Genomic DNA, 13866 nt, shown 5'->3' with positions numbered 1-13866 from the left:
ATCTCGGGACTTTTGCCGCACATGGCGCATCCAATTCAAATCTCTGAATGCTATTCTTGGCATCGTTCTGGGTCTGGCATGTGTCGAATGTATGGTGAATCAGAAACGTTCGGGTCGTCGGTAACATATCGTGACTGCGTGGATTGAGGTTGGCGACGGACCCTGATGATTTCTCGGTCTTGCCCGCTCAGACTACAGGAAACACGACGACCATCATGCGACGTTGGGCCATCGCACTCCCGCTCGTGGAGTATCGAAGGACAAACTGCAGCATGGTCAACCAATGCCAAGATTTGCGTGATGTATCTGAGATCTAGCATATCCTGTCTGCATGGTACAGTGGATTGCAACGATTTCTTTTTTCAAGCCATGTCGTGATTCGCTTATGTTCCGAGCATGCTGAAAATTGTCCTACCAGGAGGGCTTCATTGGGAAGGTGTTGAGTCCGAAGTGAAGAGATATCTCTCAGCTGGATAAGTTCGCTCCATCGCTGTGATCGACCGAGTCGAGACTTTACGCAATCGTGCCAAGGCATTCACTATAAGCTGGCTAGAATGTTATCTGCCGAGTGCATGATTGATAGATTCAAAGCGTTTTGATAACATCGATGAAGCTCTGTGGCGGCTTCGAGTCGAATGACGAAACCAAGGTCCAAGCCATTCGACTGCTGCTGCTTCAATGAGTAGTCAGAGCTGGAACACCCCGCTGCGGTATCACGACTTCGAAATGGAAGCTAGGTTCGAGCTTTTGAACTCGGATACACGAGGAATACGGTCAGAGCTGGCAAGGAGCTCGCAAGATGATAACGCTATACATTTATGCCTGAGGCATTAAGCGCAAGCTAATTTATTGCGAGGAGGAAGTCAGTTTAGCATGCTCAGGGTTCTAGTGCCAGGCCGTCCTCTGAATACGAGCCAAGCTACTAGAAGTCATTGAACACAATTATCGTCCGTCTATAAGGAGGATGCGATACTGCCCGAGGCTTTCCACACCTGCTTCACAAAACTTTCCACGTCCTCAACCAATACTTCCGGCTTCTCCATTGCAGCAAAGTGACCTCCCGCATCGTGCCTCTTACTCCAGACCAGATTCCCCGTCGTCTTTACCCAGCTCACTGGCATCGGCGCCAACTCCTGCGGGAACCAAGAATACCCTAAAGGCTGCTTGATATGGTATTTCGGATCACTGTGGATATATACTGCGCCTGCTGACGATCCATGAAACTCGCGGTAGGGATATATACAGCGTGGAAAAGAATGCGTGAACCAATAGAGGGTTATAGAGTCAAGGATCTGCTCAAGAGACGGTGTAGTATCGGTCCAAGTGATGAATTTCTCACCAATCCAGGCGAGGAGGGCGATGGGCGAGGAGTCAAGAGTGAAGCCGATGGTAGATGGACGAGTGCCATGTTCAAGAGCATAGGCCGATCCAGTCAACCCAAAGTCGCGGGCTCTTTTTAGACCGCGCTGTTCGACTTCCTCGACCGTGAGATCCTGGTTCAAATTCTTTGGCCTTTCCATGAGAGAGAAGTTCAGATGGATAGCTTTGCAGCTGGAATAGTGGGATAGGCAACGGCAGGTGTATGCGCCAATATCACCGCCTTGAGCGACGTAGCCACTATCGCCGAAACCAAGGCCTTGCATAAGCTTGTCGATAATCCGCGCGAGGTCGTCCGTTTTGAAGTCCTGATCTGTAGGTGGACCAGACGACAGTGTATAGCCTGGCAGACTAGGCACGATGATGTGATAAGGTAAGTCGCTGGACTTGTATTTGGACTTGAAAGTTTCTAGCACACCCAAGAATTCGAGAAACGATCCTGGCCAGCCATGCAGAAACACTATTGGGACGGCGTCAGTCTTTTCAGAGAAGAGTGCAGCAAAATGAATGTCAAAAGTGAAACCAGTTTTGTCATCCTTGATTGAAGTTTTGAAGTTGGGAAAGGAATTGAAATATGCTTCTCGTTGCCGCCAGTCGTACTGATTCTGCCAACGATCCTTCGCCTCGGTCATCCATTTGTGAGTAACGCCAAACTTGCCAGTATCTGGTTGGTTGTTCTCGAAGGTTTGAGGAGCAAGCCGAGAGAGCTTTAGGAGTTGCTTGAAATGTTCGATCTCTTCATCAGGCACTTGTAGCTGAAATGGCTCTATTTTCAGGGTCGCATTCTTGGGAGGTGTCGAGTACGGCATCTTTACTGCAGCTCTGGTAAGAGAGAATCTCAAAGGACCGAAAGGATGGTGATACATTGTAGTTGGGACATGGTACTCAATTGACTCTGCCTTCCCCTCACGACGAAAGTGATGCAATAATTGAGTTCGATACATATGCTCGTTCTCCGATCCTTGATCTCCTAATGCACGACACTGTCTCTTTGAGTCGGAACACTTCAATGCCGAGGAATTACACACGACAGAAGCTACCTTATGTTCCTCATAGCGGTTGCATTAGCGTTTCTCTGAGTACGCTTCCAAATATCCATTTGGTCCTCGTAATCCCGCATCTGGTCATTGTACCTCTCTTCCCATAGACCTCGATTCTCCTGGGATAGCTTCCGCCATTCTTCGTCTATGCGACTTTGTAGATGTTCTCTTGGATAGTTGTCTGCCTCGAGTTGCGGGCGCATATGCTCGCAGAACTGCAAATAAGGCGGCGATGGGCGAACTGGTTGTGCAGCACTATGAGTGGAAGGTGGATTGATCAGTCTCTCATAACCATTCGAAGCTGGTTCTTCTCGTTCCTGTACTTGAAGTTGCGCAGGCTGGGACACGGAGTTCGAACGCGTCGTGGTAGTAATGGGATGATGGATTACAGGACCAACAGTTTGAGCGGCAGGATGTGGGTGGTTTGGTGAGGATTGGTTTCCAGGATTCATCCACTCATATCCACTAGGTGTAAACCCCGGTTTTGGTGCAGTTCGTTGCTGTGGAGAGGCTATTGCGATTGGGACTGGTGTTTGTAGAGAGCTTGTAAGGAGAGGCTCACGAGCGGCGGCTGGGGAGTACGGTTGTGCTGGAGCTATTATAGGCAAGCCAGGCGGTTGATACAGGCTCGGGTTTACTGGACCTGGGTTCGTAGGCATGACAGCCTCTCTATAGCTGTTCTGCTGTCTGCGCAGGCGGGTAGGACGATCTGCAGGCTACTCAATTTGGTCAGCATCGGACTGCTGTTGACTGAATCCATTGTGGTTGACATTGTGATTGCGCTTCCGTGGGACTCTGTCAGGCCATTTGCTCACCTCTGGTAATTCATCGTCACTGTCATCGGTGCTATCATCAAGTAAGACTTCCCCGTCGGGACGTCCTCCATGAAGACCTTCTTCACCATCGGCATTGCCATTGACTTGAATGCCTAGTCGTTCTAGTTCTTCAGGTCGCCATCTCCTGCCGGGAGTTTCCATAATTTCCCGCAACTGGTGAAGTAATATCGACCGCAGGAGACGCTGTTTTTGTATTCGCTCTTTCTCGGCTGATATGCGCGCTCTGGTTTGCGAGTTGTTGGTTTCGATCTCCTGCAGCCGCTTTTTCAGCTGGATGCACTTGTTTCTATATGCTAGTTCTTGAGATGGTGCTAACGGGGGATTACGATGCAACGGCACGTCGCTAGCTGGTGGGAAGGGTGATTTAACGCCTTCCATTGTAGCGACTGAGAGGTGTATCTGTTTTGTACGCAATGGACTGGGGTGTTCTATAGTCAAACTAAAGTCTCGGAATGAGATAGAATATCGTTTGCTTTATAGCAACATGGGCGCAGTACTGGTCAATATTGAGTGAAGAGAAAAGCTGAGCGCGCAAAAGAAGGAGCTACTTTGCTTTGCGCACCTTCTAATTCAAGTTGCGGCGTTGGTTGGATGCGCGTCAAACGCGTCGATCCTGGTGGAGGTCAAATCGCCGAACAGCCACCGAACACTTCCTTGCATTGTACATCAATTGTATGACTTTCAGTTCTGGCTACAAATCATATGCTTGTAAAACTCAGCTTTGCCTTGGAATGAAACAAAGCTTTCGATGATGAATGAGCAGTCAGCGTCCGGAGAACTTACCGTTCTCAACCATAAAAGTGACTTGAACCAACATAGGCCCTGGCGTGCCCCGAATCATGACTTGTGAAATAGGTGATGCCAGCACTTCGACTTTGACGATAATAGATTTGAGCGGTCAAGAGACCCAGCAAGTGTCGAATTGAATGGTTGTACTGCCTGTCGAAGCAACATAACCATGGGTGAAATAGACACAGAACTGCACGACCATGATGCCTTGTCTAAAAACACTTACCAGTGTAGCAGCAGATGACAAACGAAACAATAGCCGGAATCGAATCTATGTTTCGCTCAACTTCGTGCTGCCAGTGACACGGATTCCCGATAGACACCTGGACATATATGGTATGAGCAGAAGTGCTGGCTTGAGTGTCGAATCAGCCAGGTAAACATGTTACAGGACAAGCTCAACTAAACACTTGTTTTCAACTTCAGGCAGCAGAAAGAAGTACGACTTTGCGAGCTTACATATACTCTAACCACGGCATGTGAAATTCCGAGATGTGGCATCACACACTCGCACTTTCTGAAGACCTTCACTCCCTAGTAACCTTTCATGTTGTTTACATGGCTGCCTGATGCCTCGCACCTCTTCTGATCCTCTCCGTGAGCCTTAATAGGCTCCTATGATTCTCAATCTACCACTCTGCACAGACTCAACTAACCACGATAATGACCATAAATCTTATTCGCGATATCCCTGCCGAGATTCGGCTAAAAGTCTACCAAGCCTACTTCGAGGACATGCTCATATATGTCCATGCAGTTGGATGCACAATCACAAACAATGACAAACACGAGTACGGCATGAGACGTGAAGATAAGCATTCAGTCACGAATCTTTACCTAACATGTAGGACATTCTATCAAGAGGTACATGCTCCATTCTTCAATACCGCTACGTTTGAGCTCACTAACTGCATCTGGGATCCAGGGCATCGAGCGTTAAGTCATGATCAATCAGCACACGAAACATTCCTCCGGCGGGTAGTCAGCAAAGGAAAGAGACGGCAATTCCCATATGCCAACAGTGGATTGCATAGCCTCTCGGTGTGGTCGACGTTCGACTCTCTACCGCAACTAGAGCATTGCGAGGTTCTGAAGGCCATACTGGTCTGGACAAGTTTTGCGACGAATTCTTGGCATATCGTGGTTGGAGAAACAAATTGTGCAAGACTTTGAAAGTCACTTCTGGTTGCTGTCCCGTCCAGATGTAAGCTTGACAAAGACTGTCCATACAACATAACAATGCTAATGACATATACTAGGCAGGTCTCGTCATGCACATGCTTATACATTGCATTGGAAAAGTCAAGCTGTGCACTGGCAAACAGAAGAACCTGGATGTAGCCAAGAATAACATCGCCGATCGACCGAAGAAGTTCAAACATCTGCAAGACAAAGAAGTCGAGATCGAGTATGTGGTCGGAGATACAACGGGAACCTCCAAAGTCTATGACCACCCGTACCAACGGAGGGATGATGATGATGATTGTTACGAAGCTGAGAACGGTGATTTCGGTACAGTGACTCGGGACGACTGAGGACGTGCGCACTAGCTTGACATTGTTACGAGATTGCGAGCGAGGTCTCTCCCAGATAGTGCATATGGTCAGCACGCAGCAGGACCTGAATTTATGGTTTGTGAAGCACTCGGGGAGTTTTCAGTCTACAACAACATAACCACAGCAGCAAGGAGACATCACTACACAAAAAGGTCTTTCTCACATATCGACACTATACGCAGTGGTTTGGTACAGAGCATACAGATATGTATGCCAACAAAATCCATCCTGCCATGATGCTTCCATTATTCTGCAAACCTACGACATAGCACTTTGAATCGACCAATTCTAGCACTACTCGCAGTCATACCTACTTCCTGCCTCGTGAGTGTGATGTTAAACTCTGTAGCTACGTGATCATGGCACTTCGAGCAGAGAACTGCACAGCTATACGACCTCTGATCGGCGTGCTGCTGCATGACAAGAATCAAAGCAACAATCACCAGACTCCGTGATCTGACACAAGACTTTCAATAAGGCAAACTGCGCAGGTCGACCAGCTCACCTCACGATACGGGTGCACTGTCCAAAGCTAATAGAAGGGACACATAGATATTGCTTACGTGGCTCGAAAAGCAACCGAGGACACACCTAGGGTGATATCCCAACCCCACGCAAAACGTCAATTTTTCAAAGTAGACACGTCTAATATTAGGTAGCTAGAGGAAGATCAGGTAAGATCAGTAAATACTGTATAAGTAAATATATAAGTACATATGAAATGCCTCCAGTCAGCGAAGCTGAAGTCATGGACAACATTGTTGTCGCAGATTTAACGTGCAGCTGTGCACTCTCTAGAAAACCAGTCAAGTTAATCGTACAGTCGTCACCCATCTCCGTCACATCTGGATCTACATCTTCATCTTCTTCGTCGTCTCTTCTGTGGTAATCTAATGTCGCGCGGTTGTCCTCGTATCTTCATCAACTCTTTATTCTTCCGCCATTGTCTCGCCCTCCTCGGTGCCTCTCCAATCTCTGGAATGGTCCATCATCCGCTTGATGCTGGTGATGCGTTCGGCCCAGATGCTTTCACTTGCGCTGCGGAATGTATATCCGCGCTGACTGCTGATTACGTCGATAGATTGCAGCACTGCCTTGCGACTGTCTCTGCTGAATACGGCTGGGTGACCGATCCACTCGAGTGCGGCTTCGATGTCGGCATCGAGTGAGTTCATGATAATTGGATCAATGACTGACGACGACGGCATCGAGGAGCGAGGGACGGGGGTGTCGTCGCTAGCACGAGACTCATTGTCAGAGTGGCGCTCGGAACGTGTGGCAGGAGAAGCATTTCGTGAGGAGTGTTTGCCAATAGCGGGTGGTGAATGACGTTTTGAGATGCCGCTGCCAGCTGATCCAGCGTTGGCCTTGGTAGGGAGGGGTGGCAAGCCACCTTTTGCAAGACCCTTGAGAATTAGACGGGTTTCCGCGAGTAAGTGTTGTGCTCGATCGGGTTGCTGTTTTGTAACAAGTGTCAGGGCACGAGTGAGCATATCGCTAGTCAACAGCTCCATTCGCCTTTGTACAATGGAGGGATGTGGCGGATAGAGAGGTGACGCTGACCGACCATTACTGCGGGATAGCCGTGTAGAGGGAAGCATAGTGATGGTTAGTAGCGATGGCCGCGTCAATTGTGTCGTTTGGTCCTCCATGTGCATGTCTGTGTAAGAGAGGTCGGCTTGCAACACAGGCACTTCCTCCACACTTTGTATTCGAGAGTCGTCGGCTTCAGGAGTGCCACCAAGAGCTTCCAGACCCGATACGATCGTTTCCCAGTGATCTTGTGGTAGCTGATCCTGGGTTGACGAATCTGGCTCGATGACAAGTTGTACCAGGATGTCGCGCTTGTCGCCAAAACGCAGATCACCCAGCGTTGTTTCTACATCACGTCCCGTGGCACGTTTCGTGGTTGACATTGCACCGCTAATCTTGGCAAACTTGGCAGGTGATCCTTCTGGTAACTTGAGCCTCAGTTTGGCATTTTGATGTGAAATTGATTGTAGCGAGCCTAGAACTCCTGCAGCACACTCTCGCAGCATCATCCAGTCTTTGACATAAAGATACGATGCTTTTGTCTTAGTCGAAAGCTCGATCATGCTGTCTGGCTTGTGCGTCAATCCCAGGCCGAATGAGTAGATACTGACCTTAGCTGCCTCAGCTCTTTGGACGACAAAGTTGACACTCTCAGAATCCGAGGTCGAAGAATCGCTGATGAGCAAAATCGTCGAAATAGGATTTGCCTGTTTCCTTTGCATCAACAGATCCATAGCAACATTGGCTCCTTCGACGACATCAGCGCGCAAGATCTTCTGACCAACTGGCCGGATTGATGCAAGCACCTTGTTCCAGCCAGTCCAGTTTTTGGTGGTCATTCCGACCAATGGCACACCGCCCTGACTCGAGCCGAAAGTGACCAGCCCCATACGATCACGCTCTCCAAGATTGCTTACTAGGAAACGCAGGGTATCCTTGAGCAAGGAGATTTTGAGACCTTGCATAGAAGAAGATACTGGTATGACAACAACAATGTCGAAGGGAGTATGTAATGAGGGAGGCATCTGGTGGTCCACAAAGACTCTGTGCGATGAATATTCGGTCGGTGCCGTCGTGGTGCTTTTCGGTGCACCATAAGAACTGCTCGAAGGCATACGTCGCAGGTTCTGGCCATACCTGTCGTATTCATCGTCTGTACAGGAGGGATCCTGTTCATATTCTGAGAAGGGTTGAAGTGGTGGAGCGTACTCCGGTTTATGCAGGTCAAGAAGAGCTCCTCTCCATACCTCGAGTTCCGTCTGGCTGCTAAAAGCCAGGTGGAAAGTTGGCAGTTCAGCTACTGAGAGGTTGAGGGTCAAAACAGGTACACCAGACTGTACATGCACTTCTTGAAGATGTTTCTTAATCAAGATGGAACCTTTGAGAGAACATCTCGTAAGCTCGCGATCGTCGTCGGTAATGATGGGAGGTCCGGCATTCCTCTTCTCCTTGACACAGATCAACATCTCGCCAAATAGGTAACACTCGAGTTCCTGCCAGGATTTTTGATCCTTGCCCACACGAAGAGTGCCATTGAGTCTTAGGTTTCCAAACCTTGAGAACTCCAATCCGTGCCAATTGTCGACTCTGATCCTGAGATCTGCCGTTAGCTGATTAAGCTCGTGGGAAGGCCGGAGCGAACTAGTGGAAGATTTCTTCAAAGATTGCGGATAACGGTTGAGCTGTAGTGGAGCTGGGGCCAACGGTTGTGGTGGCAGTTGCTCGTACAGGCCCTGTGTGGCCACGAGGGGCGTTGAATTCTGCAGAAGGTCTTCGCGATGATGTCTCCATTTCGCTTCAGGGACTTCAACAGTTACGAGACAGGTCAGGCTCTGCTGATGATGGGACCTATTAATGGTGGGAAACTCGCTTCGTACTGTCACGATAGGCGTCGGAAGATTGCGTTTGTAATCTGCGTGCGGTTGTTGTTCAGCAACGCTAGTCTCCATTGCATGCAGATCGTAGTCGTGTCTTCTTGTAGTTGTCGTGTCGTGTGGCTGGTAATCACCAGACGAGGCATTACCACTGTGCGTTCGGGTATGCTGGGGAACCAGTCCAAGTCGTTCTATACGCACTGCCTGGCTGTCTCTGTGTCCACGAATCGTCTCTTTGTCAGGTTGTCGCTGTGGCTCGTTGTAAAGTTGTTCTCCTGGATGCGGACCGTCCCATGGCATTGGTGTTGGGGCAGCACTTCGAGTGGATACTGCGTCGCTCTGTTGAGCGATTGAGCGGACCAGATTGCTTAGCTTGCCTGCTATTCGTTAGCACAAGATGTGGTAGCCAGTGAGAAACACGGCTTACTCAAATCCAAGATGCTCCCCCCTCTCGTCGAATCCAAACCTAATGGAGCATCGCATGTTGGACAATACTGAGAATCCGAGTCTTTGATATACTCGTAGAAGCACGCTTCGTGTGCAACGTGACCGCAGGAGAACTGCAGGACTCTTTCACCTCGCAATGTGTGTTCTAACAACTCTTCGCAAGCAGCGCACTCACCACCAACAAAGGTCCTCTCACGCCTGGACCTTGCCCGATCCGTAGCCAGCAATGCAGTCATATTGCCGTTCTGTTCGGCATGCAGTTGTATGTCTTCGAACGTGACGGTTTTTGGGTTATCGGGACCGATCACCTCGTTTGCAAGCTGATATTGAGGTAGGCCTTCGTTGTGCCGATGCAGGGTGCCGCGGGATATGCTGGATTGTTTGAACAAGAGTGACTCTCCCTGTGCCGATCGTGAAGGTAAAGAGGTTCTGGGAGGAGCGATGGAGGAACCTGTAGTCGGAGGCATAAGTTGAAACTGTCTCGCAAGGACTGAAGACAGGTCAAAGGCCTGAAACACAAGCGATGAGACTGTTTCGGACGCTATCCCGCCACAATTCACACCCACCTTTGTTCGGAGCAATAGATTTGGATTGTTCCCACAAGGGAAGGTTCTCGCGTCGTCGAGGCTTGCCGTCAAAGAGTAGTCCCAGCTGGACCAGATTCTTTTCGATTTCAACTGAATCTTTGCTCTTGTCTCGAGCGTGGTGTTTCTGCTTTGACGGCATGAATGCGAATATGAGGTGAAGCAATGCCTGATGCAACGGAGGCTTACGCCTAGCGATGTCCCTTTACAACAGTAGTAGCTCCGTCGCAGTAATCTCGTTCCAGGGAGGCATGGGATCAGCAAAAAGTGTAGGAGCCACAACGTGGATCTGAAGCATATCGTTACATGAGAGTGCAGCAACGTGCTTTTCTTGTTACGAATTGGCTTAGCCCTTGCACTTGTGTCGTATTTTGCTTTGGCTGCTTGCGATGATGATCCGGTCAAAGTCAACGTTCTAGCCTGAAGTCAAGTAAATGATGGTGGATAACCAAGATCCTGACCTCCACAGCTTGAAGAGACTCATGATTTGTCCGTGGCGTCTAGTGCTGCAGGCTACATGCCAAGTGCTCGAGCAACAGCAATAGCCGACGCAGGTGGACAGCCACCAATGTTGTCTTGATTCGTGCAGCTGGCCTGTAAATGGAGGCGACTAAGCTCGGAGCTTTGAGCGGACGAAGTGCCGCGGTGTCCGATAGCGTACCAGACTAAAAGTATGGTCTCATGTATCTGCAAGCCAAGGACTTGTTCCTGAACGAGAATAGCTCGCACGCGGCTTGAAGTTTCAGCCATGTGCAAGTCAGTATGTGGAGATGATGATCTTCTGCCACGGGATCTTGATCGATTGCACAATACTACACGTGTCGATGAGGGAGTCCGATACTGGATCGGCAGCAGGTCAGCAGTCGATATTTCGAGGCTCGCAATGCTGTTTATGTTGCATAGACATTAGCTAAACAGGAGCGATGAGAGTTACTGAGACAGATATCTGCCTGTGCGAGAGGAACGAGTATCACTTGCTGCACGTAGTTGCTGGGAACATCCTTGGTAGGCCTTTGTGCCTTGTCCCCGTCTATGTTGGCGGAACACTACTGCCGCGTGCCTGACTTTCGGGACAAGGAAAATGTCCGAGGAACAGAAATCCAGGATCAGATGCCCTTGATCAAGAGCAGCGTAGTACGGACGTTCATAGGTATGGTACTATGTTTCTTGTTGCACCTGCATTGGTGTATTCTATTTCTTCCGCTTACCGACTATATCATCTGGCATAAGCCATGTGCTTCAGCAGCCCTGCAACCGACGAATTCACACCATGTGGTCAATGCGTACAAGAATTGACTGCGTGGCTTCGTATACTTTCACACAATCTATCAATCTCAAGTATTAGAGTCGAAGCTTCGAAGTAATATTTGACTAGACCCATACAGGAGCTGTCCGACAAGGGAAGTTTGGACAGCCCCTTAGCGGCGAGCTTAACCTGAACCTACACTAGAAACGTGGAAATTCTGCACATTCCTTTTTTTCAGGTCATGATCGTCGCTCTTTACAGAGTACTTGCCTATTTGGGCACTCGTGGGTGTTCGGCTGGTTGCAGTGGAAGGCAGCAGATCGATCATTGACTCCGATCTCTACGCGAGTTAATGCCGGAGCACCAGCACTGTACGAGTAACCACTGTAGTATGGCGCTGTACTGGAGACACGATCTGTGAAGCTTAGGATTTATGTATTCCTGCTATTGCTTGCTCTGCAGTTTTGTCAAAATGGTCCACCGTGCGTTGGTATTACAAGAACAGCCGATGGTCGCAGCGTAAAGTTAGAGGTGCCCTTTAGACTGGTTCGCTTAGCAGGGTGATGTCTGGAGGCAGGATCAAGCGAATCCCATTTGCTGGAACAGCAGTCGGCCGAGTACGGACTCCCTTTACTGTATCGTCCTGACTTGTTGTTGTAGACCCAGAGTAAAAAGTGTCTCTGGTTTCCTCGATCACCATCTGTAAGACTGCAGACAACCAACACTCACATATCGTAGATCTTATGACTCGTACTGCCGTGCATGACGTTAGTGGCTGCCGTACACGAGGTCGTGGTCATGGGTCAGCAGTAGCGGGCTGCAGGCACGACCGTTGTTACCTCAAGACGGCTGGGACTCTCCACTGGTCCGTGAAGTCACCGAGAGGCACACAGAGTTCGTTGTCAATAGAACATATGGCGTCGCGTTGAGTGCTGTCAGTCGACGCAAAGAGAAGGAAAGATCGGGTTGATAAACTACGAGCTTTCTAGAATACGTAGCCGATCTACGACGTTGCTACACTTGAGGAAAGTGCAAGCACGCTGCCGCGACCATGTTCTCCCCATCGTAGGCTGTTTTCCAATCATCTTGGCCCCAATGATACTATCACTGAATAAATTCGATAATGGGCCGTCAATTGCATACAGACGGTGGCTGCACGAGCAGCGGCAGTCGTCTTTGCTGCCATAACCAGTGACGATCATGTTCCATTAGTACTCTTCAAGCACACACCTGCACTACTATAATGCTATACTGTATAAAGTAGTGAAGTTATGCTCTGGTTTCGTGTGCAACTGCTTGCCACCTCTTGGTTCATTTTTTTGTGGATACTGCGTCCATGTACTAGTTTTGAAATGGTGACGCTCAGATATGGGATGAACGAAGCTGAATGTGCAGGAACGATACATATGTTGTTACACTATTGCCTTGTATTCTCACCACGTTTATCTATGTAGTTGGATCGACGCGATTGATATACATGCTACTGTACCCATCTGACTGCCGGATTGCAGGACTCGGCAAGCAGACGCTTGGTTGTGATTAAGATCACTTGTCGTAGGCTAAAGACCGAAGGATAGGCGGCTGCTGTATTGTGGGCTTCATCGAGCACATGGCACATCATACCCATGCTTAGCCGCACGAGGAAAGCATCCACGTACTGGGATTGATAGTGATGCCTCCAATCTCACTAGAGCTATGAAGTGAAGGGATAGAAGATAGCGGTCGGTGTTCGACATTACATGTGCAGCTTTGCAGCTTCTAGCTTGTTCGATACAGTTACCAGAAATGGCAGATTTCTTGCAGGACGATATGGATGGATGGAAAGTTGCAGCGTCATATGTACTGGTAGTCCACGATTTCTCGCAGGCTGTTAGCCACGGCACTCCAGATACTGTAGAGGCAGCGGTATTATTTCGCAGCGAGAGCTAGTCTCTTTCATGCCAAGCATTTGACTCTCAGCTCTGATTAGTGCGACCCATGCTTCGGCGCAGTACCCTTTTTTTCTCCTCGACCTGAAAGTATTGCATTTCCATTGGGTCCAAGGACCAACCACTCCGCAGCTTTGGAAAAGAAAGTCTCTATGAGCGATGCCATTAGCGTGGTAGCAAAGTTGTGTCATGTGGTCCTCCACGCTACCTTTGAACAAGGTCAGCTGTGCATGCCCTAGAGTAGCGTCATTGAGTAAGCAGGGCATGGTCATCTGTAATCTTCAACCTTGCGCCATTGACGGTTTTTAGGTATTCTAACGACGAACTCAGCATGGAAACACCGAGTTGTGAAAGAGCCTGTTGATGATTGGCCAAATAATGCGTACACAACTGAAAAAGCTTTCGCAGAAGCACTTCACAACTCTTACAGTATGTGCCTGTTAAGTTCTTCTGGACAAACGATAAACGAGGTGCCGCGCACGATTCAATGTGGAAGCATACTTTCGTGCTACCCGTGTCGTTGCTTTGAAGCTTCAGTTTCAGATGGACCAGCAACGCGCGACCGTTAAGCTAGCGCCATGTGTTTGCAAATCCCCGATTTTGTCGCGATGGAATAACGGAGTAAGTCAGATGTCGATCGCGGATATTCAATAAAG

The 13866-nt window shown here is 49.0% G+C and overlaps 4 protein-coding genes across 4 annotated transcripts; 1 reads left to right on the top strand and 3 right to left on the bottom strand.

The window, feature by feature from the left end:
• Window positions 1–953: 953 nt before the first annotated feature.
• On the bottom strand, window positions 954–2186 carry LTR64_002258 (uncharacterized protein; the record flags this gene model as incomplete). Its single annotated transcript, XM_064896630.1, has 1 exon — window positions 954–2186. The coding sequence occupies one exon, from the start codon at window positions 2184–2186 to the stop codon at window positions 954–956; it is 1233 nt and encodes a 410-aa protein (XP_064755580.1).
• A 227-nt stretch (window positions 2187–2413) lies between these two features.
• Window positions 2414–3631, bottom strand: LTR64_002257 (uncharacterized protein; the record flags this gene model as incomplete). Its single annotated transcript, XM_064896629.1, has 2 exons — window positions 2414–2917; window positions 3233–3631. The coding sequence occupies 2 exons, from the start codon at window positions 3629–3631 to the stop codon at window positions 2414–2416; spliced, it is 903 nt and encodes a 300-aa protein (XP_064755579.1).
• A 1074-nt stretch (window positions 3632–4705) lies between these two features.
• LTR64_002256 (uncharacterized protein) lies at window positions 4706–5577 on the top strand (the record flags this gene model as incomplete). The annotated part of the gene is made up of 2 exons (XM_064896628.1): window positions 4706–5146; window positions 5302–5577. The coding sequence occupies 2 exons, from the start codon at window positions 4706–4708 to the stop codon at window positions 5575–5577; spliced, it is 717 nt and encodes a 238-aa protein (XP_064755578.1).
• A 950-nt stretch (window positions 5578–6527) lies between these two features.
• LTR64_002255 (uncharacterized protein) lies at window positions 6528–10178 on the bottom strand (the record flags this gene model as incomplete). The annotated part of the gene is made up of 3 exons (XM_064896627.1): window positions 6528–9382; window positions 9433–9903; window positions 10019–10178. The coding sequence occupies 3 exons, from the start codon at window positions 10176–10178 to the stop codon at window positions 6528–6530; spliced, it is 3486 nt and encodes a 1161-aa protein (XP_064755577.1).
• Window positions 10179–13866: the final 3688 nt, after the last annotated feature.

This window comes from Lithohypha guttulata (assembly GCF_036872675.1).
Source record: "Lithohypha guttulata strain CCFEE 5908 chromosome Unknown scaffold_2, whole genome shotgun sequence".
In the NCBI taxonomy this organism is placed as follows: Eukaryota; Fungi; Ascomycota; class Eurotiomycetes; order Chaetothyriales; family Trichomeriaceae; genus Lithohypha; species Lithohypha guttulata.
This window is presented reverse-complemented; position numbering and strand designations above follow the sequence as displayed.